The sequence below is a fragment of the Notamacropus eugenii genome, chromosome 2, assembly GCF_028372415.1.
Source record: "Notamacropus eugenii isolate mMacEug1 chromosome 2, mMacEug1.pri_v2, whole genome shotgun sequence".
Lineage (NCBI taxonomy): Eukaryota > Metazoa > Chordata > Mammalia > Diprotodontia > Macropodidae > Notamacropus > Notamacropus eugenii.
In genome coordinates, this window is record NC_092873.1 from 296,847,713 (window position 1) to 296,871,545 (window position 23,833).

General features: G+C 40.4%; 1 protein-coding gene across 1 annotated transcript in view; it reads left to right on the plus strand.

Moving 5' to 3' along the window:
- Positions 1-22: 22 nt before the first annotated feature.
- Positions 23-23,833, plus strand: part of CD101 (CD101 molecule) — a 60,146-nt gene continuing 36,335 nt past the window's right edge. Inside the window, exons 1-3 of the mRNA XM_072644470.1 lie at positions 23-18,273; positions 20,597-21,010; positions 22,179-22,568. Of these exons, the coding sequence (XP_072500571.1) occupies positions 20,623-21,010; positions 22,179-22,568 (778 nt within the window). The 5' untranslated portion in view covers positions 23-18,273; positions 20,597-20,622. The remainder of the gene's footprint in view (positions 18,274-20,596; positions 21,011-22,178; positions 22,569-23,833) is intronic.

Sequence of the window (23,833 nt, forward strand, 5' to 3'; positions counted from 1 at the left end):
TGTATGTCCCAGGTTCTCTTGGTTTGGCAAACCTTGAAAACATTTTAGATTGTTCTCAAGGATAGAAAAGCATGTACATTTAATAGGCCTCAATGAAGCTGATGTGTCCTGATGCGACACAGAAAGGAAAAAGTAGAAACAAACCTCCCATTTTCAGAAAGTCTTTGTTTGGGTGCTAGGCAATCCTGTTTGGTATGCTCCCTCATCTCCCAGTCATGTTACCTCTTAGGTATCTGACTGATCTACAGGATGGAAGGGGAACTATTGTTCTTCCAATTTGCAACAGAGGAAATAAGTACATGTGTTCCGTGACCTGGTCATGGCTAGAAAAGAGTTTGGGGATTCATGACACCATGGGAACTAACACGTGTCTGTTTGGAATTCGGCCGATTTCAGTCATGGATTGGAATTGAGGGAGGTTGCAGAGATGTCCAGCAACATCACCCCTCTTTCTCCCACCCTAGAGAATTCAAGAAAGGCATTCCTCCCTCCTGGCCTGGAAGTAGCAGTTATAAAGGGTGAAGAGGCATCGTGACCCTCTAGACTTTGCTAGACTTCCTCCATAAGCCACCTGATTGCCTCCCTCACATTCTTTATTTCTTAGAAGGAAACCACACCCATTTTGTTGGTGTAAGTAGAATCTGGAAATAGGATCATAAGCTTTATGGCTAGAAGCAACCTCAGGCTACGTAGGTTCATTTGTCAGTTACAAATGAAGAAAAAGATCCAGAGAGGGGATATTAGTTAGTAAGCTAGCGTCAAGGGCAAGATTTAAACCCAGGTCCGTTGACTCCAATTGTACCATTCTTTCCACTACATCACTTTGCCTTCTTAGTAGGAGTTCCAAAAAAACACATATGCCAGGGCTTGAGATGGTTTTGCCATTGGGGGATTTTGAAATGCATTAAAATCTATCAAAGACAAATGTTGTCTATTAATGTGCCTTTCTTTCCTCTCCCATTTCCATTCTCATTTCCATTCTCTCTGTTCTTCCTGTAAATTAATCCCTACTAAAGCAATAGTATGGAATAGCGGAAAGGGCATTGAATTTGGAGTCAGACTTCAGTCCTGGGTTTGAATTCTGTCTTTGCTACTTATTACCTGTGTGACCTTGGGCAAGTCACTCCTTTCTGCTGAATTTTCTTAGCTATAAAATCAAGGGGACTGGACTAAATCTTTGAGGTTCCTTTTAGCTCTAAATCTGTGATCTTATTGACTAATCATTTAGATTAATCCCTTCCTAGTCCAAACTCATAGTAGTATTTTGAGGTAGATAGCAACAGAGGCTATTACTAATAGCTCTCCCCCATCTGCTTCCACCTTCTCCAGCTCTGTCTACTCCAAGGTTCAGTTATGTCTTTGCCAATAAACTCAAAGCAGCTCCCTGACCCACTTCCCTTATCAAAATAAAACTGGACTGGAAGCCACCTCCAGAAGGTTTTCAATGCAGCCTCAATCTAGTACATTAATTGAACGTGGAACTCTGGTAAAGCCCAAAGCTACCAAGTTGAAGGGGTAAAGTATTGGTATAAGGGTTAAGAGACCTAATTATGTGGCTGTTTGACCTTAGATAAGTTACTTGATCTGTTGGGGTCTCACTTCCCTCAGTCATAAAACGGGAGAATAGGACTACAGATTTGTAATTCTATGGCACTCGGCATAAAGGAGCATAGATTTAATAGAACCCACCGAATCCAACCCACATTGTACAAACTAAGGCTGAGAGTGACTTTCCCAGGGTCACCCAGCTGATAAGTGTCTCAAGCAGGATTTAAACTCAAGATTTCCTGACTCCAAGACATATACTCTTACCAATGGGCTATTGTTATGGCAGATAGAGCCCAATCTCTTGGTCTTTTGGCAACAGGCAAGCCTGGGTTTGGGCCTCCTGGAACATGCAAGAGCCCAACAAGTTTGTCATATTCGATTTTCAAGAGTCCTTAAGGACCAAAGGGGGAAGAATCACACACAGTCTCCTTTACCTTCCTCATTTCTTTTCTCCTTCCTCAGCTTCAGTCTCTCTTCACTGCATCAGGTTTAAAAGCATTTATTACCCCAAAAGTGATCATATAAGTTAACATGTGCAAAGCGCTTTGCAAGCCTTAAACTACTATACAAATGCTAGCTATTCTTGGTTACTGGGGCAGTTAGGTGGTGCCGTGGATAGAGCATCGGGCCTGGAGGCAGGAAGACTGAGCCTTCTCTAAGTTCAAATCCAACCTCAGACACTTACTAACTATATGACTCTGGGCAAACTCATGTTTGCCTCAGTTTCCTCATCTGCAAAATGAGCTGGAGAAGGAAATGGCAAACCACTCCAGTCTCTTTGCCAAGAAAATTCCAAATGGGATCATGAAGGGTTGGACACAATTGAAACAATTAAACAACAATTGTTTCTATTACTATTACACAAAACTATGTGTAAGATTCTGTTAAGCACTATAATAATAATAGCTAACATTTATATAGAGTTTACTATGTGCTCATTGAGTATTTCACAATTATTCTCTCATCTGATCCTCTCAACAACCTTGGGAGATAGATACTATTATAATCCCCATTTTATAGATGAGGCAGACAGATTAAAGTGACTTGCTCAGGGTCACATTCTGAGGATGGATTTGAACTCAGGTCTTCCTGACTCCAGACCTGGCACTCTATTCATTGTGCCACCTAGATGCCTTTAATTATTCATGAGCATTCTTATTAAAAGCGAGATAGTTCATACCCTCAAGGAATTTACATCCTAGGTTTCTTTTTTTGGACAAAACTAGTTATAGAGGACTAAGGTTAAGAGAACTGACAAAACTGGAAGCCACAGCAGCATAATAGAATGGAGAAAGCCCTGAATTGGAGTCAAAGGGCTAGAATTTAAATCTTGGTTCTTCTCCTTACTTCTTGTGTGACTCTAGACAAGTCACTTCATTTTTCTGGTCTTCTGTAAAATAAGGACGTGGAATTTGACTTCTCAGGTTCATCCCAGCTCTGTATCAAAGACCCTCTGATGCTGGCACTCCCAGATTGTGAGGCTTCATCCATCTGATCAAAGATTGCCCCAGATGGATATCTTGAAAGGTCAGTTCAGATGAAAAATAGAAGTGCAGCTCTAGAAGTCATTCACAGGTCTCATTCATAGGAATTGGGGGTGTGAATTGTGTAGATTTTACAAGCTTTGTAATGAGTCAGATCTAAGGGAAAAAATTCCCTTTCACTCATTTTCCCAGAACTGGCACAGAATTATTCTAACAGAACGTTTTTTCCCATTGTTTTGTCCATTCATTGATGTTGTTCTTGAAATCAGGAGCTCTTTCAACGTTCCTTTTAACTAATTCATTTTCAAGGAAGTGATTCCCAGGTTAATAGAATAATTGTCTCCTGTTAGCACCACTTTTGTTTAGGTTTGTTTTTTTTTAATGATACCAAGAATATTTTCTCTGTCTCTGTCTCTCCTTCTCCCTCATTTCCCCCTCTTCCACTTTCTTATCAATATTAAGTCCTAGTATGAATTGGTCACTAAAATGAGAAAGTGAGGTTGGAGTGTATATTGGGGGCAGGGGACAAGGAGTGCTTGTACAATGACCAGTAATGGACTATGAATATCCTCATAGCAGATGTGTTCTTCTGTATACACTGCACTGATAATGATTATCTCTTTCGTCAAAGCCTTGTTCCTGTTTGTTGTCCCCCAAAAGCCTTTATGAAATGCTTGAGTAGTTCCTGGTTCTCCACAGAGGGTTATAGCCAGTTTCTGCCTTATTCTCCAGATTGTTACTCCCTTACTTTCTCAACAGGTACAATATTCCTAAAACAATTTTAAATGGGGATTCAAGAGAGCGAAAAATCTCTTGTGTGGATGTATTGGGTTAAAATTGAATGTGGAGTGAAGTAAAAGACTAGGTCCCCTCATTTCCAGTAGGATGTAAGCTCAAAAAAGGGGAGGGACTATTTTTTATTTTTTGTGTGTCCCCAGCATCTGGTACAGTGCTGAACTGGAAAGGACCTAAGACATCATCTAATTCACCCTTGACATTTTACAGATAACATCGGAGAGATTAAGTAATATGTTGCCAAAGTAATTTTTGTAAAACATAGGTCTGACTGTGTTACTTCCCCCAACACACATTCAATAAACTTTAGTGGTTCCTAATTACTGAAGATCCAAAGCGTGTCTAGTTTGGCATTTAAACAACTTCAAAACCTGAACCTTTTCTATATTTCAGTTTTCTCACTTAGTATTTGCCTCCACACACACTAAAATCTAGCCATATTGGTCCATGTATTCTTCCTCACACACAGTGCTCCATCCCCTACCTACGTATGTTTGCACTGGCTGTTCCCCATGTCTGAAATGTTCTTCCTCCTCACCTCGACCTCAAAGAATTTTTGGCTTCCTTCAAGACTCAGCCCCAACTCCAGGTTCTGCAGGAGGTTTTTCTTCGAATCAATCAAGAGGCATTTATTAAACAATTACTAAATGCTAAGTGCTGGGGAGTCCAAAGAAAGGTTCAAACAACCCGTGTCCTCAAGGACCTTACACTCTGATGGTCCCAGTAGCTACTAGTAGCTTCCCCTTCAAAGTTATTATATCTACTTTATTTCTTGTATGTACATGCTGTCCACTCTGTTAGAAAGGACTATTTACTTTTTGTTTCTATCCCCAATAAATGTCTATGAGTCACATTTCAAACCCAGGTCCTCTCACTCAAAGCCTGTATGTTCTCCATTGTGGCATGCTGTTTTAGGCAGCTTCAGTCAGTCAGTCAGTAAACATTTATTAAGTACCTACTATGTGCCCGACTCTGTGCTAGGCACAGGAGATACAAAGTAAAATAAAAGACAGCCCTTGCTCTCAAAGAGCTAATAGTCTAATGGACAAACACTTACAGAATTGAATTAAGGGTTGAAAACAGGTCTGTCCCTTTAGTGCTTGGAGGAACCTTGGGGTTAATCTAATCTAGTTTTCTTATTTTTACAGATGAAGAGGCCCAGAGAGGCTAAGGTTATATGTAGCCGAGTGAGAATTTGAAACTAGGTCCTCTAATACCCAGTCTAATACCTTTTCCATTGTGCTTTGCTGTCTTAAGAGGATAAGGAATATTGAGCCAAAGAGTCCTTATGCCAGAGTTCAAACTGCCCTCTACCTTCCTTGAACAAAGTCCCCAGAATGGGCCTGGGATCCCAAGGATAGAGAATCTGGCATCACAGATGACCCTGAGCCCAGGACAACCCAAGCTCTTCGAGGTCAAGACCAGCTTAGAGAAAAGAAAACCCCCCTCATTCCAAGAATTGTGTTCCCTATGACCACAGATGTTTATTAGACACATATACACAATGTACTATGCCCTGGAGGAGATCAGAAGCATCAACTATCCTACCTAAGTACGATTGCAGACCACCATGGCCCTCATTTTTGCCCCTGAATCCAGACCAGGAAATGCTCATAATAGCCAATTGTGTTCCCCAAGGTGACAATGCCTTTAACATAATCATGGCCATGAGTGGAACAGCAGTTTCTGTGGAGAGCTGCAGATGCCATATTTACTTTCCTGGTTGTGGTCTGGAAGGGCCTGACCTCACTTCTCCTTCCTTGCTTCACTTTTCACCTCTCTTCCCCTTCCTTTCATGTACTTTAATTAGGCTTGGCTAATACTAACACAACTCATAGCTTACATCATATAACTTATGATGTAAATGATCTTGGACAATCTCTCAACCTCCCTAGGCTTGTTATCCATCTATAAACTAAGGGGTTTGGACCACATGATCTCTAACATCCCATTCAGCTCTAAACCTATGATCTGTGATCCTACCCAATAAATACATATTGGTGATTTATAATATATGTAGCTCATTGCATTCAGGCTGGGGGATCTCAAAAGGTATCAAAGAACTTTCTAATAGAATTGGAGAAACAAAATGTATTGTTAATTTTTGAGAGGTACACTGTATATTGGTATATGGTGTCCAATTGGTGGCTGTTGGAGTTCCTAGGAAGGAGATAGTACCCTGGACTAGGGTGGTCTCAAAAGGTATCATAGAGATGGGATTTGAGAAAGGCAGTTATTCTGCAGGTGGGAGAAAGGATGTTACATGCAAAGTGACCTGTGTCAACAATTTATTAAGTATTTATTTTGTTCCAGGTATTGTGCCAAGCATTGGGTATGCAAATACCAGCAGAAAGATAATCCCCACCCTCAAGGATGTTTCATTCTAAAAGGGGAAGATAACATATAGATGGGAAATGAAAAACTATTGGAGGATGGAGGGAGAAGGTATCTGTATTGGGCCAAAGTCAGGAGTGGAGCTCAGAGAGGAATGAAGACATAGCTGGCCTGGGCACTTTCCTTGACATGGAGATTCTAGGAGGGCAGCTAGGTGGAGCGTAGCATAACCCTCTAGACAAAGATAAAATGAGTTCTTCACTCACCTTCACTTAGATGAAGCTCAGCTCTACAGAGCAAACTTTTATCAAGCACTTACCCCATGCAGAACACTAAGGGCTGAGGGAATACCAAGCCCAGCTAAGACAAGTTACCTGCCCTCATGGAGTTTATAGTCTAGAAGGAAGATAGGAGGCAACTAGACAGCACGATGGATAGAGCACTGGCCCTGGAGTCAGGGGGACCTAATTTCAAATCTAGCTGCAGACACTTACTAGCTGTGTGACCCTGGGCAACTCACTTAATCCTGACTGTCTCCAAAAAAATAAAAAAAGAAATTTTAATAGAGATTCTAGGAGAAACTGACTAATCAGAAAAAGGTACCAAAGGGACAGTCTATTTCCAGTGTGAGGACAGAATCAGAGATGACACACAGAGTGAGAAAGCTACAGAGGAAGAGTGAACTTCCAGAGTGAAAAAGTGGATTGTGGAAAAGTCTAGAGAATCAAGAGTGGAGCATGGAGAAGAATGGATATAGGGCTGGCCAGAGGAGGATGTTATGCATGTTTGGGTTCAAAGTTTCATAGTCTTATTTGGTCAGAATATGGTGACTGTGAATCAAATGTATCGGAGAAAACATTGGAGGCCAGAGGATAGAGGGCCTGGAATACTAGAGAATGGAGTTTAGGCTTTATTTTATAGGCCATGAGGTATCTCAGACTAACCTTGTCCCCTTTGAGCTTTTTAATCCAACAGGATTTAAAGCCTAATGGTTGGTGTATCTTTACCTTGGAGGGAGGGATGGCTTATCTCTAGGAACAGTCCTTTAAGCAAGTAATGTATAGTGAAGCATTAAAGACCTAGGAATATGGGGCCAGAGGTCTTCAGTTGGAATGATGCCTCTGTTCATTGCCACCTACATCACCTTGGGAAGTCATTTTACTTCTCTAGGACCTGTAGAGTAGGAGTAGATGACTTCTGAGATCCCTTCCACCTCGAACACTGCTCCCTTGAGATCTTTTGGGGTTTTTTTTCCTGTTCCAGTGAGAAGGTAAAGGAGGGACAGTCAGAGAGGAGAGTGATTCTGGTCTCTGAGGATCATATGTTGTCCACCCTCCTAGAATGTAAACACCTTGAAGGCAGGGTCTAGTTTACTTTTTTCTTTGGATCACAATGTAGGTATTTGACAAATGTTTGTTGATTGATCATATGTATTTTTCACATATTTAAAGAAATCACAGAGAATTATAAGAGGAGGCTTTTAGTTTCCAGTCATCGCATGGAAAAGGGCCTGTCTTTTAGGAATTTTTTGTGGTTATGGTTGGTTGGTTGGTCATTTAAAATATATATATATAATATTTGAACTAACTTTTTTCTCCTGCACAAATAGAAGTGACTAGGTCAGGCTAGCATTTAGCAACCAGCTTTATGTTTGCACGTACCTCCGCGTCTCTGTAGGCTAAAAACCACACCCTTGTTTCCTCTTTATCGCTGTGAAGAAAGTTCTCTGCTTATCCCCGTCTGCTTTTCAAGTCACTTCACTCCACCAGGAAAAGGTCACATCTCTCCTCTCCCCATGGGGTCTGTCCCAGTTGTGACAACTTATGTTCTCCTCTTTCTGAGTAAGTTTCATGATCCACATGTTTCTCTGCGTGTTGCCAGGTCTAGTAAGTAGGATGGAGGAAAGGATGGGAGGGAAAGGAGCAAACATGTATTAAGCATGTTATAAATTGGGAAAGTAGATAGGGAGATGCAGTGTTTTGTGTTGGGAGGGGGTTGCTGTGGCTGGCAAAAGAATAGTCCTCCTGCTCAGCAGCATCATTAACATTATACACAGGCTGTTTCCCAAGACTGAAATGTAAATGTCCTCCCTTCTCATCTCCACCTTTCAGCATCTCTGGGTCCCTTCAAAGCTCAGCCACAGTCTCCTCTCAGAGGACTTTTCCATTCCTCCACCTTCTATTGTCCTCATCATCATTATGGTTTTTTTTCCTGCATATGTATGTACATGTTGTATATGTCATCTTTCCATATAGAATGTAAGCACTTTGAGGATAGGGAATATTTCCTCTTTGTCTTTATATCTCCAGCAGCTAGGTCAGCACCTGGTACTTGGTGGGTGTTTAGTAAATGTTTGTCCAAAGATTATTTGAGGTATGCAAAAAAAAAAACCCAACTTTAAACACATGAGTTCACTTGGGTATTAGGGAAGGTAGGTCTGGCCCTGGAGGGTGGAAAGATGTCTTGGCTATAGCCTCTCCTGCTTGTTACCCCATGGATCTTCCCAGGACTTCCATTTTTGATCCCTCTTTTCTTGGATTAAGTCTTCCTAGACCAAATGAGGACTCCTTTGGGGAGATTATTGTTGAACCTATGCTGGAATAGAAAGATCTTGAAGGGACTGACTAAGGTGGATAAGGGAGAAAGGAGAAAATGGGGGTGGGAGAGAGAATAAACATTTATATAGTACCTACTATATGCCAGGTACTATCCTAAGTGCTTTGCAGATATCATCTGATCCTCACAACACTTCGAGGTAGGTGCTTGCTATATCCTCATTTTAGAATTGAGAAAACTGAGGCAAACTGAGTTAAGTGACTTGCCCAGGGTCATGCATCTAGTCAATATCAGAGACAAGATTTCAACTCAGGTCTTCCAAGACCAGTGCTCTATGCACTATGGTACCAGGTAGCTGCCTCAAGATAAGGCTTCTTGTTAACTGTCTGGGTAAACCTGGTGGATCTAGGAAGAGATAACCACACTAGAAGACAGCAGCATGAAGGAGTTTAATGGGATGTTGCTCATTTGGGGCTTGAATCTAGGGTTGTCTGTATCATCTTGGAGAGAGGAAGGGAAGCTTTACTAGGAGTGAGTTGAGACTAATGGTCCACATCGACTAAAGACTAAATGGAAAGTGCTTTGGATAGAGTGAGAGCCTACTAAGGCATCTTGGTTGGGCTGATAAGGTATTTATGATTTGTGAATGGAAGACTTTTCATCTGATTGGGCATGCTAAGTGCCTGAAGAGCTATACTAGGCTGAAGGAGGGCTATGAGAGGACAAGAAGAGAGAACTCAATTGCCCTAATACAGATATGAGTCAGACTGAGTACAGAGAATTAAAGAGTGTAGTCAGACTATGGTGTGCGTTCCGTAAATGTTGACTGACTGAATTGAGCTGGGCTTGTGAAAGTACTGAGGACTATGGCTAAAGTCAGGGTTGGATTCTGGGACCAGGAAATCCATGGAAGTAACTGGAATGTCACTAGGCTTAGATATTAAGGGCTAAATGAGTATCACTGTCCTGAGACAGGATGGAGATTCTGGGTGAGCTAAAAGTCCTATGCATTTATATCTGTCCATTGTACTTAGTATACTTGTGGTAGACAGTTTCCAAATGGTTTCACTTAATAATTTATATTTGTATGGTTTACCATGTACTTTACAAACCTTGTGAGTTAGATTGGGTTGGGGCACTTGACAATTCTGAGTGGTCTTGGAGTCAAGAAAGTCCTAGGTTTATAAATCTGACCATCTCCAACACTCACTAGCTCATACTAGCTAGTAAGTACTACTTACTAGCCTCATACACTTACTAGCTATGTGACCCTGGGCAAGTCACTTTATCTTTAGAATCTCAGTTTTGTTGTTGTTGTTCAGTAGTTTCAGCCAAGTCAGACTCTCTATGACCCCTTTTGGGGTTTTCTTGGCAGAGATATTGAAATGGTTTGCCATTTCTTTCTTCAGTTCATTTTACAGATGAGGAAACTGAGGTAAACAGGGTGAAGTGATTTGTCCAAGGTCACACAGCTAGTAAGTATATGAAGCCAGATTTGAACTCAGGGAGATGAGTCTTCTTAGTTCTTGTACAACTTGTACCACCTACCTGCCCCAGAACCTTAGTTTACTCATCTAAAAATGGGGTGCTCCTCACCATAAGGGATAATTGTGAAGATCAGGTGAAATAATTGACGTATAGGACGCTGTAAGCCTTAAAATAGTTCATAAACGTCAGCGATGCTTATTGTTATTTAAGTGTTATAAGCCTCACCTTACAGATGAAGAAACAGAAATTCAAAGTCACAACCCTAAGAAGTGTTGTGCCCAGGTTTCAAACTCAGGTTCCTTGACTCCAATTGCAGTATATTTTTTGCTATACTGCACTACCAAGTTTCATTACATGAGGAAATTAAACTGGGATTGAAACTGTGTGGTGTTTTAGAGAAATTTAAGTTCCGTTTTTTTTCTTCCTTAACTTTTTTATTGGCAGAAGAAAGGGCCTGGGGAAAAGAGTCCCATAGTCAACAGAACCGGAAGAGGAATGTGGAAGTGATGTTTTTTTTCTTAACTCACTCAAATTTATATAAACAGGATGATATATTTCTTCTAAATTCTGGTGGGCACAGCTCACTCTGAAATGTGTTCTGGGTACCTGACTTCAATATTGAACCCTATTTCCCCATGGGAAGAAAAGGAGAAGGGAAAGAACAGTCTGCTGTTGTAGAAATGTCCGTGGATTTTGAGTCCAAAGACTCTGACTCCATTCCTATCTTTGTTAGTCACCACCTGTTAATAAACCTCTCTGGTCCTCATCTTCCTTGAATACTAGATGATCTCCAAGACCCCTTTGAGTTTCTGATCCTACATGCCCTACCCAATCTGTGCTCCTCTGGACCTTCTCCTGTTCATCTTTATCCTTCCTCACACAGGGCACTGAAAACCATACCCAGTACTGTAGCTGTGGGTTTAGGACAACAGGGCTTTCAGTTTCTAGCCAAAACACTGTAGCTGTTCACCCACCCTTACCCCACAAAAGGAGTTCTCTGTTCCCCTCACATTCATAGATCAGGCCTCAGTGTGACTCATTAACCAAAAAAGGAATGATAAAATACTGAGACTTCCTCCCAGCACCTTTATTAGACTAAAGATTGGTTAGGGACAGACAAGGTTACCAGTCATGCAAGCTGCCTAAGAAGGGAAAGTAACAATGCACTCATTTTACAGATGAGGAATCCAAATCTTACGGAAGCAAAATGATTTGCCCAAGATCACATATCCTATAAATAACAGAGCTAGGGTTTTGTGTTTTTGGAGGCAGTGAGGTTTAAGTGACTTGCCCAGGGTCACACAGCTAGTCCATGTCTAAGATCAGATTTGAACTCAGGTTCATCTGACTCTGGGGTCAGTGCTCTATCCATTGTGACACCTAGCTGTCCCTCAGAACTGGGTTTTAAATGCAGGCCTCCTTGATTCCAAATCCAGTGCTTTTCCCTCCACACCATGCTAAAGAAAGCCACATGAAAAAAATTAGAAAAAAGAACATTATAATTCATCCAAATGCCACCTTGCAGAAATTCATTTTAAAATCGTCAACTACTTTGGCGAACATATGTGTTTATTGAAATGAACTTTGAAATAGTTACTTTTGTCCATGAAAAGTCTATTAAGCTCAACTGGTTAGAGAACAGAGATGATGGACCCAAGATACAAGTTCAGGCTTTGGTTTGGGTCACATCAGGCTTTGCTCTGTTTGCAGTTTCTGGCATCTGAGGCAGCTAAGTGGCATGGTGGGCGGGAGTGTTGGACTTGGAGTACGGAAGAGCAGAGTTCAAATCTAACTTTAGATTCTTACTGGCTGTGTGACCCTGATTTAGTCACTTAACCTCTCCCTCGGTTTCTTCTGATAATTGTTCCTTCATCCTAAGGTTTTTGTGAGAAGAAAAGGAAAAAATGTTTATAAAATACTTCCTTAAAGTGTTAGTTATTATAATTATAAGCATTGACTGAGTTTTGTGCACGAATCTCGTTTGTCACAAGGGAGTCTTAGAAATGGGGTGTTAGATGGATTAAATAAACATGGTACATCTTGGCAGATCAGTATCAGGAGATATGGATATATACATTTGCACAATACATAATACACACATAGAAAATATGTGTGGATAGAGAGATTAGATAGGTGTAGACCTGTGATGTAAATGGTAAGAACCACTGTGGTATAGACATTTCTTCCATTGATGTGTATCAGCAATGCATCTGTAATTTATCATCTTAAGGGAGTCATTTGGGATGCTGGGAGATGGTGACTTGGCCATCATTGCACAGGTAGTATGCATCAGTGACAGAATTTGAACCTAAAACATAGCTCCAAGTACAGCCTCTTTGACCCCTTAATTATTCTCATCAAGATTCATAACAATCAAAAATAAACATTTTTTGACACCTAAGCCCTGTGCTACATAGGCATGATACGTTCGGAAATTCATATATGTATAAACATAAACAATATCTTTTCCCCCAATTACAAAGCTTTTCCCTCATACATTCTTTCATGTGTGAAAGAAATATTTATAATATATATGAAATATGCATATTTCATATATATACATATATATACATATTCCACAGGGAATGCAAAAATTATGCCCATTTTACAGATAGAGAAATTTTGACTATAAGGGATAAAGTGACTTGCACACTGTCACCCAGGCCATTAGTAATATAGCTGACACTTAAATCCATGTCTTATATGTCCAAGCCCAGGTTTTTTTCCATTAAAAGTGTGTAACCAAGTATTGGCCCATTAGAAAGGGGGCTAGATGTGGAGTCAAAGTAATAACATTAACCACAATAACTAACATTTTTATGGCGCTTTAAGGGTTTATAAAGCATTTTACATATATTTTCTTATTTGATGTTATTATCCTCAGATGTTATTATCCCGAGTTGACAAATAAGAAAATTGAGGCTGAGAGTGTTAGTACATAGCTAATAAGTATCTGAGGCTGAATTTGAACTCGTCTTCCTTGTCCAGTGCCTGAACTACTGAGTTGCCAAAAGTTTTTTTGGTGGTTTAGTCATTTCAGCCATGTCCAAGTCTTCATGACCCCATTTTCTGGGATTTCTTGGCAAAGATACAGGGGCAACTAGGTGTGCAGTGAATAGAGCTCTGTGTGCCAGGAAAACCTGAGTTCAAATCCAGCCTCTGATACTACCTGTTGTGACTGTGGTCAAGTCGCTTAACCCTGTTTGGCTTAGTTTCCTCATCTGTAAAATGAGCTGGAAAAGCAAATGGCAAACCACTCTAAAAAAAACTCAAATGGGGGGTCATAAAGAGTCAGGCACCCCTGAAACAAACAAATGGCCAAGATACTGGTTTCCTGTGACATAGTCCCTGCCTACAAAAGACGTACTATCTGATTGGGGAGGGGAGTCTTGAACACATGATGCACATGAGTGAATAAGCAGTGTATAATAAAATAGTAATTGGGCAGTAGGAATGGCAAATGAGACAGGATAAAAGAAAGTGCTGACTGTATTCAGCTGAATCTATTCAGGCAAAATCTCACCAACCGGATACTCTGTCTTCATGAAGACGAGTAATTTTAGATAAAAACCCAAGAAAGGCCTGGCAGATGCTGCCAGTCCTCAAATTTTTTTTATTTTTTAAGCTTCCAGAACATATCCCTCCTATGGGTTAATGATACCTTACATGAATCATGTTTACCCATCACCCCCCTACTGGCATAGAATCAATTTGGTCAAAGCAATTCAGCAATTTCTAAGGTATTCATCCTGTCCCAGGATCTAAACAGGTAATGCCTTGGGGAGATGGGAATATAACCCATAGATCTGAGTCTTTGTGTGTAACCTACTGGGGCTTAGTAGAACACCTAGCACATAGTAGGGGCTTGATAAATGCTTTTTAACTATTAGTACTGCTGACTGATGCTTTTCCTCTTAATTATCTTTGAAATATTTTTTGTGGTCTGGTCTTTTTCTTACTCTAGGGTATGAAAATACTTGCATGCAATGTTTATCTCATTGTTCACTGACAGTCAGTCATGGAAAGCATACTGTACATGGAGTCCTGAGCACTTTTAGGTCAGATGCTCACCAGCTGTGTGACCATGGACAAGCCACTTGTGGGTCTCAGTTTCCTCATCCATAAAAAATAAGGGGAAGTAAACTTGATGACGCCAAAGACCTCTTTCAGCTCTAAATCTAGAATCCTATGCTGTCTCTGATTCCAAATAGTACTTTGTACTTCTGAGTTAACTTTTAAAATAATCACTTGGTGCCTGCAGTCCTGTTCCATCTATAAAACTTAAGATTTCTCTTGAAGATAAAGAAAAACTTGAGTGATGAGGACTTTCAGGAAACTGTCGTAGATGTGAACATGAATTCTTTTTTTTTTTAATGAAAAATTGACCAAATAAAGGGACATACACTAGAAAAGTAATGGGGTACGCAGTGCCACTTTTTTCTGGAATAGTGGTTGTATTTAGATATTTAATTAAATGGTTGTTTGTGCCAAAAAAAAAAAAATAGAGGGCCATCTTGGTGGTATGGTGAATAGGGTACTAGCCCAGGAGCACCATAGAGCATCAGCCTCAGATACTTACTGGCTGTGTGTCTTTGTCAAGTCACAGAAGGAGAAGGAGGAGGAGAAGAAGCAGAAGAAGGAAGAGGAGGAGGAGGAGGAGGAAGAAAGGGGGAGAAGGAGGAAAAACAACATTTTGATAAGAGGAAATTCCAGTCCTCATGGAGCTTACAGTCTAGTGGGAAAAGAAAAATGTTTCTTAAGCTCCTACTCACGTGATCCTCAGAGCAACCCAGGGAGGCTATAATATCCTCATCTTATAGGTGAGGAAGCTGAGGCCGACTGAAGTTAAGTGACTTGCCTGGAGTCACATGGATAGTAAGTATCTGAGACCACATTTGAACTCAGGTCTTCCTGACTCCAGGTGCAGCAGTCTATCCACTGTGCCACCTAGAAAGCTGCATCAGATAAGGTCATTGCCAGGTTTTTAAAAAAGGAGGAAAAACTCAACGATCCAGAGACTGAGCTCATAACTAGCTACACCTAGGAGAGGAATGTAACACATACACAAACAACCACAGCACAAAATACACGGATTAAGTAACAAATGCAAAGTGTTCATGAAGTCCTTGGGGGTTGGAGGAGGGGGTTGAAAGGGAACCATTACTGATTACTATGGGTCAAGTTAGGCTCCTTTATTGAAATTTAAAGTATAAGTAGTTCAACAGGTACAGAAGTCGATTGAGGAGAGCATTTTGGGTGTGGGGACTATAAGTTCCTTGAAGGCAGGAACAGTTTTCATTTTTATATTTGCATCGTCAGTCCCTAGAGTACTTCCTTGTGCATGCTTAACAAATGTTTTTGTTGTTTGTTTTGAGAGGGTGTGGTTGGTCGTCACTGATTGAGAGCTGGACTCCTTCCCAAAGTCCTGGCTTCCACCATGAGCCCTATGTGTTGGCTGTGTAATCGTGGGCAGTCAGCATCCCAGGCACTACAGTGGCTAGTCTCCACTGGTAGAGGGAGTCCATGAGGAACTCCCCACACCAATGAAATCACAAGCTGGACCCCCAAAAATGTTTGAATGGAAAAATGAATGGCATTAGCAAAGCCATGGAGGAGGAAAAGCACAGGATAGATCGTCTAGCTTGACTGTGGATCTTAGAAAATGGGAGAGGAATTAAGGGGATGTCCATCAACTGGGGAATGACTGAACAAGTTCTGGTATATGAATATAGTGGAATACTACTGTACTATAAGAAATGATTAGCAGACTTCAAAAAAACCTGGAAAGACTTATATGAACTGATGCTGGGTAAAATGAGAAGAACCAGGAGAACATTGTACACGGGAATAGTCACATTATGCAATGACTTGACTTTGATAGACTTAGCTCTTCTCAGCAATGCAAGGATCTAAGACAACTCCAGAAGACTCATGATGGAAAATTCTATCCACATCCAGGGAAAGAACTTTGAAGTCTGAATGTAGATGAAAACATACTATTTGCTCTCCTTTCCTTTTGTTGTTTTGTTTTGTTTCTCCTTTCTTGTGGTTCTTTCCATTAGTTCTAAGTCTTCTTTACATCATGACTAATGTGACTCATTTAGTATGAGTGTATAAGTAGAGCTTATATTAGATTGCATGTCATCTTGGGGAGGAGAGGGAGAGAAAATTTCAAACAAAATCTTATGAAAGTGAATGTTGAAAACTAAAAATAAGTTACATATATATTATATAGATATACATACATATATACATATGTATATACATACATATATATACATATATATGTGTATGTGTATATATATGTATATATATATACTTTTAAAAGAATATAGGAAAAAGTGAGAAAGAAAGGTTAGCACCAGACCATGGAGGGTCTCAAATGCCAGTCAAAGGAATTAGAATTTTACTGGGTTCCCACTGAAGGGTTTTGATCAGAGATACAAAATTACCAAATCTATACATGAGGAACATTAGTCTGGAAACAGTAGGAAGATGACTCATCTGGCAGGTGGCTTTTACTGTAGACGGGGTCGATGGTAATGAGGGTGATGGCTATGGGAATAGAAATGAAGGGATAGATTTGAGGATCCAACAGAGCTAGATGCAATGAAATCAGATAACTTCTCAGATATAAAGGGAAGAATCCAAGAGAAAAACAAGTTTTCAGATCCAAAAGATAGGGCAAAATGATGGTATCACTGATAGAAATACTGAAGACAGATGAAGGAGCAGGTTTAGGGAAAAGATTATAAACTCAGTCTTGAATAAGAGTTTAAGGCACTATTGGGGGATATCCAGGGGGAGACATTTAGCCACCGAATGTTCTATTATGTAATATTGGAACAGGAGCCAGATCTGTGATTTTCCTGGTTTGGGGAAGTCTCAGGTAAGGAAACTCTCTTTCTATAGGAGTGCACTTCCTTACAACTTACAGTCTGGAAGAGTTGCCCAGAATATTGAGAGATCAAATGACTTGCCCTGAGTCATACAGCAAATGATGTCCAGTCTTATAGCCTCATCTTTCCTAGTAGATAATAATCTCCATCATTAGGGATTAGATCTTTCTTTATTCTTGTGCCCCTCAGATCCTAGCACAGTGCTTTGCTTAGAGTTGGTGTCCATTAAATGTTTAGTAAATCAAATTCTTTTGAATTGGGTTTGCTTCTTTTGGTGAATCATTATTTTTCCTCTCTTTTTCTTTTTTAGCATTCTGTTTCTCATCTTTTGGAATTATTCTTTTTTTAAGCATTAATGTGATCTTTATGATATTTTTCTTCTCCATTTCTTTCACCCTCCCTTTTCTCTAAAATTCTTTTTCCTCTTCATTCTCTGTCTATGTGGATTCATAAAGTTCACCAAATTCTATACTCCCTCAGGCTTGCTTTTATGACATTTTTTTTATTGTCTTAACTCCATCTCATCATCCCATGCCTTCTGCGAGACTCTCTTGATATCTCTCCACCGTATCCTTGCCTCCCACTCTACCCCTAAAGTCCAATTAGCTCATCAAGCCATTCCACTAATGTTCAGCCTGAGAAGACATTGAGTGTTTGGGCTGCTACTGTAGTCCATAACCTGTGATCTCATTTACTGGAATTGTAACATAGGGAGCTACGCTGTGTTGTATATAGGGAACTACAGTATTAATCTATTTTTATTTCTCTTCCTTTTTCTAATGGGAAAGCTGAGCTCAGCATTGGCCAGAGAAGAGTAACAGTTCAGAAAGGACCACTGTACCGGGCCGAAGGTTATCCAGTCAGCATTGCATGTAATGTAACTGGCCACCAGGGACGAGCTGAACAGACTTTCCAATGGTCCATTTACAAACCAGATAAGCCAGAAAGAGAGATACAGATTGTCAGTACTGACGACTCTACCTTCACTTATGCCTCCTACACCCTTCGAGTTCAGCGTGGTGATATCTCCATAGAGAGGATCCAAGGAAACTCAGTCTTGCTACATATTTCAAAGCTCCAAACCCAGGATGCTGGCGACTATGAGTGTCATACACCCAACACTGATGAAAAATACTTTGGGAGCTACAGTGACAAGGTGACCCTAACAGGTAAAGTATTCCTCATGTCTATGTAGCCCTTCACAACCTGGCCCCAACCTACCTTTCCAGCCCCATTATAAATTGCTCCCCTTCTCAAACTCTCTAGACTGGCCAAGATGTGCTTTTTCTCCCTATTTATGCCTGACCTCCATTTTTCATCTCTATTCCATTGCATTGGCTATCCCTCTCATCCCGGAATTCATTCTCTCCTCACTTCTGCCTCTTAGAATCCCATTTCCTTCAATGCCACCTTCTACGTAAAGACTTTCCTGATCCCTCCAAACTCCTTATGTCCTCCCCTCTGCTCAAAGTTCCCTTGGCTTACAGTGTATATATTTGGTGCATACTGATTTACACTCATGCTATTTTTCTGGTTTAAATGTAAGCTACTTGAAGGTAATGATTATTTCACTTTTCTTTTTGTATACCCAGTGTCTCACATGGAGACTGGTACAAATTAGGAACTTAATAAAGGCTTATTGGTTACTCCAGTTGCAAAATCCTATGATATAATGTGATTTGATAGTACATCATATTTTTCATTCTTTTTATGACTGAAATCTATGATGTAATGTGACAAATCAATATATGAGATAGTGAGGAAATGTGTGGCCAAAAAATGGAGGTAGCAAGAGTGATGGCTTACCAGTGGAATACTAGCCCACTGGCATCTATGCAAGGCCAAGAAAATGAAAAGAAGGTGCTTGTGGAAAATTGAATGCCAGCTGCACAGGATGGGTATGCATGAATAAGTCACCATCTGCATTATTGTAGGGAATGCCCATATTGACAAAATCACAGATTCATTGTCATTTTAGAGTATATATTTCATGGGAAAAGCAAATTTCATCTTTGTCCAAATGATTTAGAGCTCAGAAATAAAAGTGCATCTTCTCTCTAAATACAGTATGTCCACTTTATCATCCCTGCCATGCAGGGTTAGGTGGTTATACTTTTTTAAGTATAAGAATTATTTAAGAATATTAAAAACTATTATCCCTCTTTTGGGAATGCTATTAAATAAGTGAACTTCTTGATTAGCTTGGAAGTTGTTATTGCTGATTAGAGATTTCCTCGTTGTTTTGGTTATTCCATGGAAAGCCTTGGTCTTTGGGTCTGCCCTTTTGTCTCAACCCAAGTGAAGAATCAATATAACCTTGCGTGATATTTTTTCCTTCTTTGTGCCAAAATTCTATCCATGCGTTTTATGTTGGCTAAGAATCATAGGTCAAAGATTGTAAGACTAGGAGGAGATTTTAGAGAGTTTCTCATCCAACTCCTTCATTTGACAAATGAAGAAATTGAAGCCCTTCAAGGGGTGTGCTTTGCCAAGTTGCACAATAAGCTAATTTGAGGGTTGGGCCTTGAGTCCAGGTGTCCTGGCTCCTAGTTCAGTATTCTTTCCACTGAACCATTTAAATATTACCTGAGGCTGATGAGCCAACTTGCTTTGAGCAACATGCTAATGAAGCCAGAGTTCAGTTCTTTTATGCACCAGTCGACTTTGATCAGTATCTTGTCACTAGATTACTAGTGAGCCCATTCTTTTGCAAATATATGCTATTGGTTACAATGGAAATGGGGAACTAGAACTTGGCTAGTTGAGTAAACAGCTGTCATGATGGTGGGCAAGTAGCATTACTTTCATATTATAATATCACATTTATATAATGCTTTCCTGATAACAACCCTATGAGGTAGTTCTTGAATTTCTTAAATGAGGTGCTTACCAATACTTGCCAGTGAACTCAGAGTCACAAAAAGAGTGCTCAATTTGGAATAAGGGTACCTAGGGTCAAATGACAGCTCTGCTACCTACAACATGTGCAGAAGTGTGCTGGTAAACATTCAATAATTGACTCTCCAAAAAAGCATAGCCCACTTTTAAGTTTAATTAGCATTACTTAAATTTTCTCCTTCAGTTTCTTAAGTCAAGACAGTCAACAAAACAATAAACTAAGCCTTAATGTATAGCACTTGATGATTTTCAAGGTATAAATGTTCACACTGAAAATTTAACAAGTGGCTCTCATGAGCACATCCCTGGACCTGGGTGACTTTGAGGAAGTCTGTTTTCTCATCCATAAAACAAGCTAAATTGGAAGTGATGATCTCTAAATTCTAAATCCAAAGAGTCTATGATACTAGGAATATAATTTCAAATTTGCAAATGAAGAATTGAGATCTTTAGAGGTTAACTGACTTTCCCAGATCCTAAGTGTCAGAGCTGGCTTTTGAATCCAGGGTCCTTGAGTCCAAGTCTTATGTTCTTTCCATTCAATCATATTATATAATACTGCATTATGGCTATCATTATTTCTCTTGTGTTCAGTGATTCCAGATACCCTCTCTGTGACCATGAGTCGTCAGACTCTCAACAAAGAGGAAGGAGAGTCACTAACCCTTACCTGTGAGGTCTCCAAGGCCACAGCTCAACACACCCACCTCTCTGTCTCCTGGTACCAGCTTCAGGAAAGAGGAAACCAAGTCACAGAGATCATTTCCCTGTCCAAAGATTTTATCTTGATCCCCGGATCCTCCTACACAGAGAGGTTTTCATCAGGGAATGTGAGACTAGACAAAATTGGGAATACAGCCTTCAGGTTGTCCATAGGGAGCCTGCAGCCTGTGGATCAAGGCCAGCTGTTCTGTGAAGCTGTTGAATGGATCCAGGACCCCGATGAGACCTGGACGTTTATCACCCGGAAACAAACAGACAAAGCTACATTGATAGTCCGACCTCAAGGTAAGACTCTTCTTAGGTGATTAATTCTTCCCATGCTTGTGTATGTTTACAGGTGTCTTTATTTTGGTGAGAGGAAAAGGAAGTCCATTTGGGGACTGCGTTTTGCCTCAGTTCCAAAATAGAGTTTCTAGAAAGTTTGAGTAAACTACGGTTTGACCATATGGTCATTATAGGTATTAAGAGTGCAGTGTTCCCTTCTAATTCTATCCACATGAGATGGTCTATGGGCTGTTGCCTAGCACCTCATATGGCACATACCAGGAGCTTAATACTCATTGATTGATTAATCAAGTAATGAATGACAGTCCACAGGTCATATGTAAGACGGAGTCCCCTTACTTGACAGTCATATCTTATTTATATCCCTAAACAACTGAAATTTATTATATGAAGTTTCATTTTTGTTTGTGCTACTTCCCCTTCAACACAGCTTGTGTTGTTCTTAGATGTCCCCTCATTTCTGTGAAGTCAGCAACGTGATCAGGGCAGGAAGTCACCTGACTGAGCCCACTCAGACAAAAGATCATCTAGACATTCTGTCTAGAAAAAAAAGTCTTGGGCTTGATGAAAAGATTTCCTAAGAATACAAAGTGGATTTCTATGCTCTCTCTTGGTAACTTCCTGTTCCATTGCAGAATACAGACCGGTAACTAGAAATTCTAAGCGCCCAGGGTGATAGCAAGAAAGACCTCAAATCAACTTTTTAAGACAAATTGAGTTTCAGGGGAAGATCTCAAGGAAGGAGTTCAGATCCTAGGGCTCAAGGTCTCATGTAGGGAGAGAACTTGAGGCTGCTGTTGAGAAGGCTATTGTCAGGGGAGAGAACAGGGAGGGTTCAGATAGAGACTAAATCATTGTGGGGAATGAGGGGGAGACAAAGAATAACAGTTTCTTATTTTATCTAATTGTTCTTGCTAACAAGGTACTAAACAAGCTTAATTGTTTTTAATTATCACAGTATAAATGTTTTCATCACCTGCTAAATTTCATCACCCTGGAGGAAAGCCCTGCTCACCCTACCTTAGTTATAGCTCTGGCAGGAAACAATCTTTTACTGGTCTTAAAAGGTTAAAGACTACTTTAATATTATGATCTTTCTGTTACTGAGAGAAGGCAAAGAGAAACAAAGGGAATCTTGCAAATAAATGTCTCACTTTTGTTTTCCCAGTTAGAGATTTTCAAGTTAGCATTTCTGTGGAAAGTTCCTTTGCCATAGGGCAACCGTTGCGACTGATCTGCTCAGTGGTGTCCAAGAGCAGCCAGAACAGAAGATTGCAGGTGATCTGGTTCCTGAATGCCATTGAAATTGGCAATATTGATGCTACTGGTGTTCTGGGCTTAAAGAAAGACTATGAAGAAAGAGCCAACCTCGGGCAGCTCCACTTATCAAAGATCAGCCCCAAGGCTTTCACCTTCACCATCTCCTCCATGGGTCCTCAGGATGAAGGAGCATACAGGTGTGAGGTGGCAGAGGTGGTGAGCACTCACAAGGACATTCCAGGGCTACCTCAAAGAAAGCAGTTTGCAGACATCGATATACATCTCAGAAAGCCTCCAGGTAGGTAAGGGATAGGGCAGTCTTTGAAAAAACACTCCTGAACAAGGATCTTACTCTTTTAATGTTTTCTCCTTGGTGAGTCCAGGTGTGTCTCCATTTGCACTAGAGATGCATCCTGAGAAACTGAATATAAATCATGTCTTATTTGAAATACACCAGGAAAGTTCTTATTGGAAGGAATGCTGTGGTGAATCCTCTTGTAAAGTGATTATGTCAATATGTGATTTCACTGGGGTGAGAATTCCTTCCCCCAGTGCAGTGTCAATCCATATATGGCTTAGTAGATGAGTCTTAGGAGAGTGGCCTGGAATATGGAAAAAGTAAATGATTTTCCAGGAGGTAAACAGCTAAATGTCAGAGGCTGGTTTGAACTGTCTTCCTGAACTCCAAGTTGCTCACCCTCACTTTGCCTTTTATTTATTATTATTTAAACAAATAATTCTCCCCAAAATAGCTTGATAGAAAGAGAAAGTATTGGAAGCTATGCCATGCAGTGGATAGGACAGTGGGCTTGGAATCAGAAAGGCTCATATCCCTGAATTCAAATACAGCCTCTAGCTTTGTGATCCTGGCCAAGTCACTTAATCCTCATTGCCTCAATTTCATCATCTGTAAAATGAGCTGAAGAAGGAATTGACAAACCAGTACAGTATCTTTGCCAAGAAAACTTCCAAATGGGAACAGGATTGAAACAATTCCACAAAGAGAAAATGTTGTAGATTGGGAATTAGGATAAGTCAAAGTCTAGTTTCATTTCTGCAACTAACTAGCTTTATGTCTTTGAATAAGCTGCCTCTCCTGGCTGGGCCTCAGTTTCCTCACCTGGAAAATGAGGGACTTTGATCTCTAAGGTCCCTTTCAGCTCTGGATTTCTGTGATCCTTTTCTATTTTTATAAGTTCTAGTTTTTCCATAGTTAAAGAAGGAAACACACAGAAAATATCTCTTGCTGGAGAGTGGGGTCGAGTAAGAGTTAACAGGGGAGTAAGTGAGATAGAATTGTCATGCAAGTGGGTAAATGGGTAGGTTTTAGGATCACAGATGAGCAGCAGGAAAGGACCTCTGAGGCTGGCTGTTCAGTCCAAAACCCTCTTTTTACAAATGAGGGAAGTCAAGTGACTTCGAGTCAGGAATTGAACCCAGAACCAGAGCTCTTTTTTCCTACAGCATTTTCTTCTTCCTTTTGGAAAATAATGTGCCAAGATTTACAGTCCCCAGTGTATTCTGCCTCTTCCAAATGCAAGTCTCTTCCCTTCCATTTTTCAT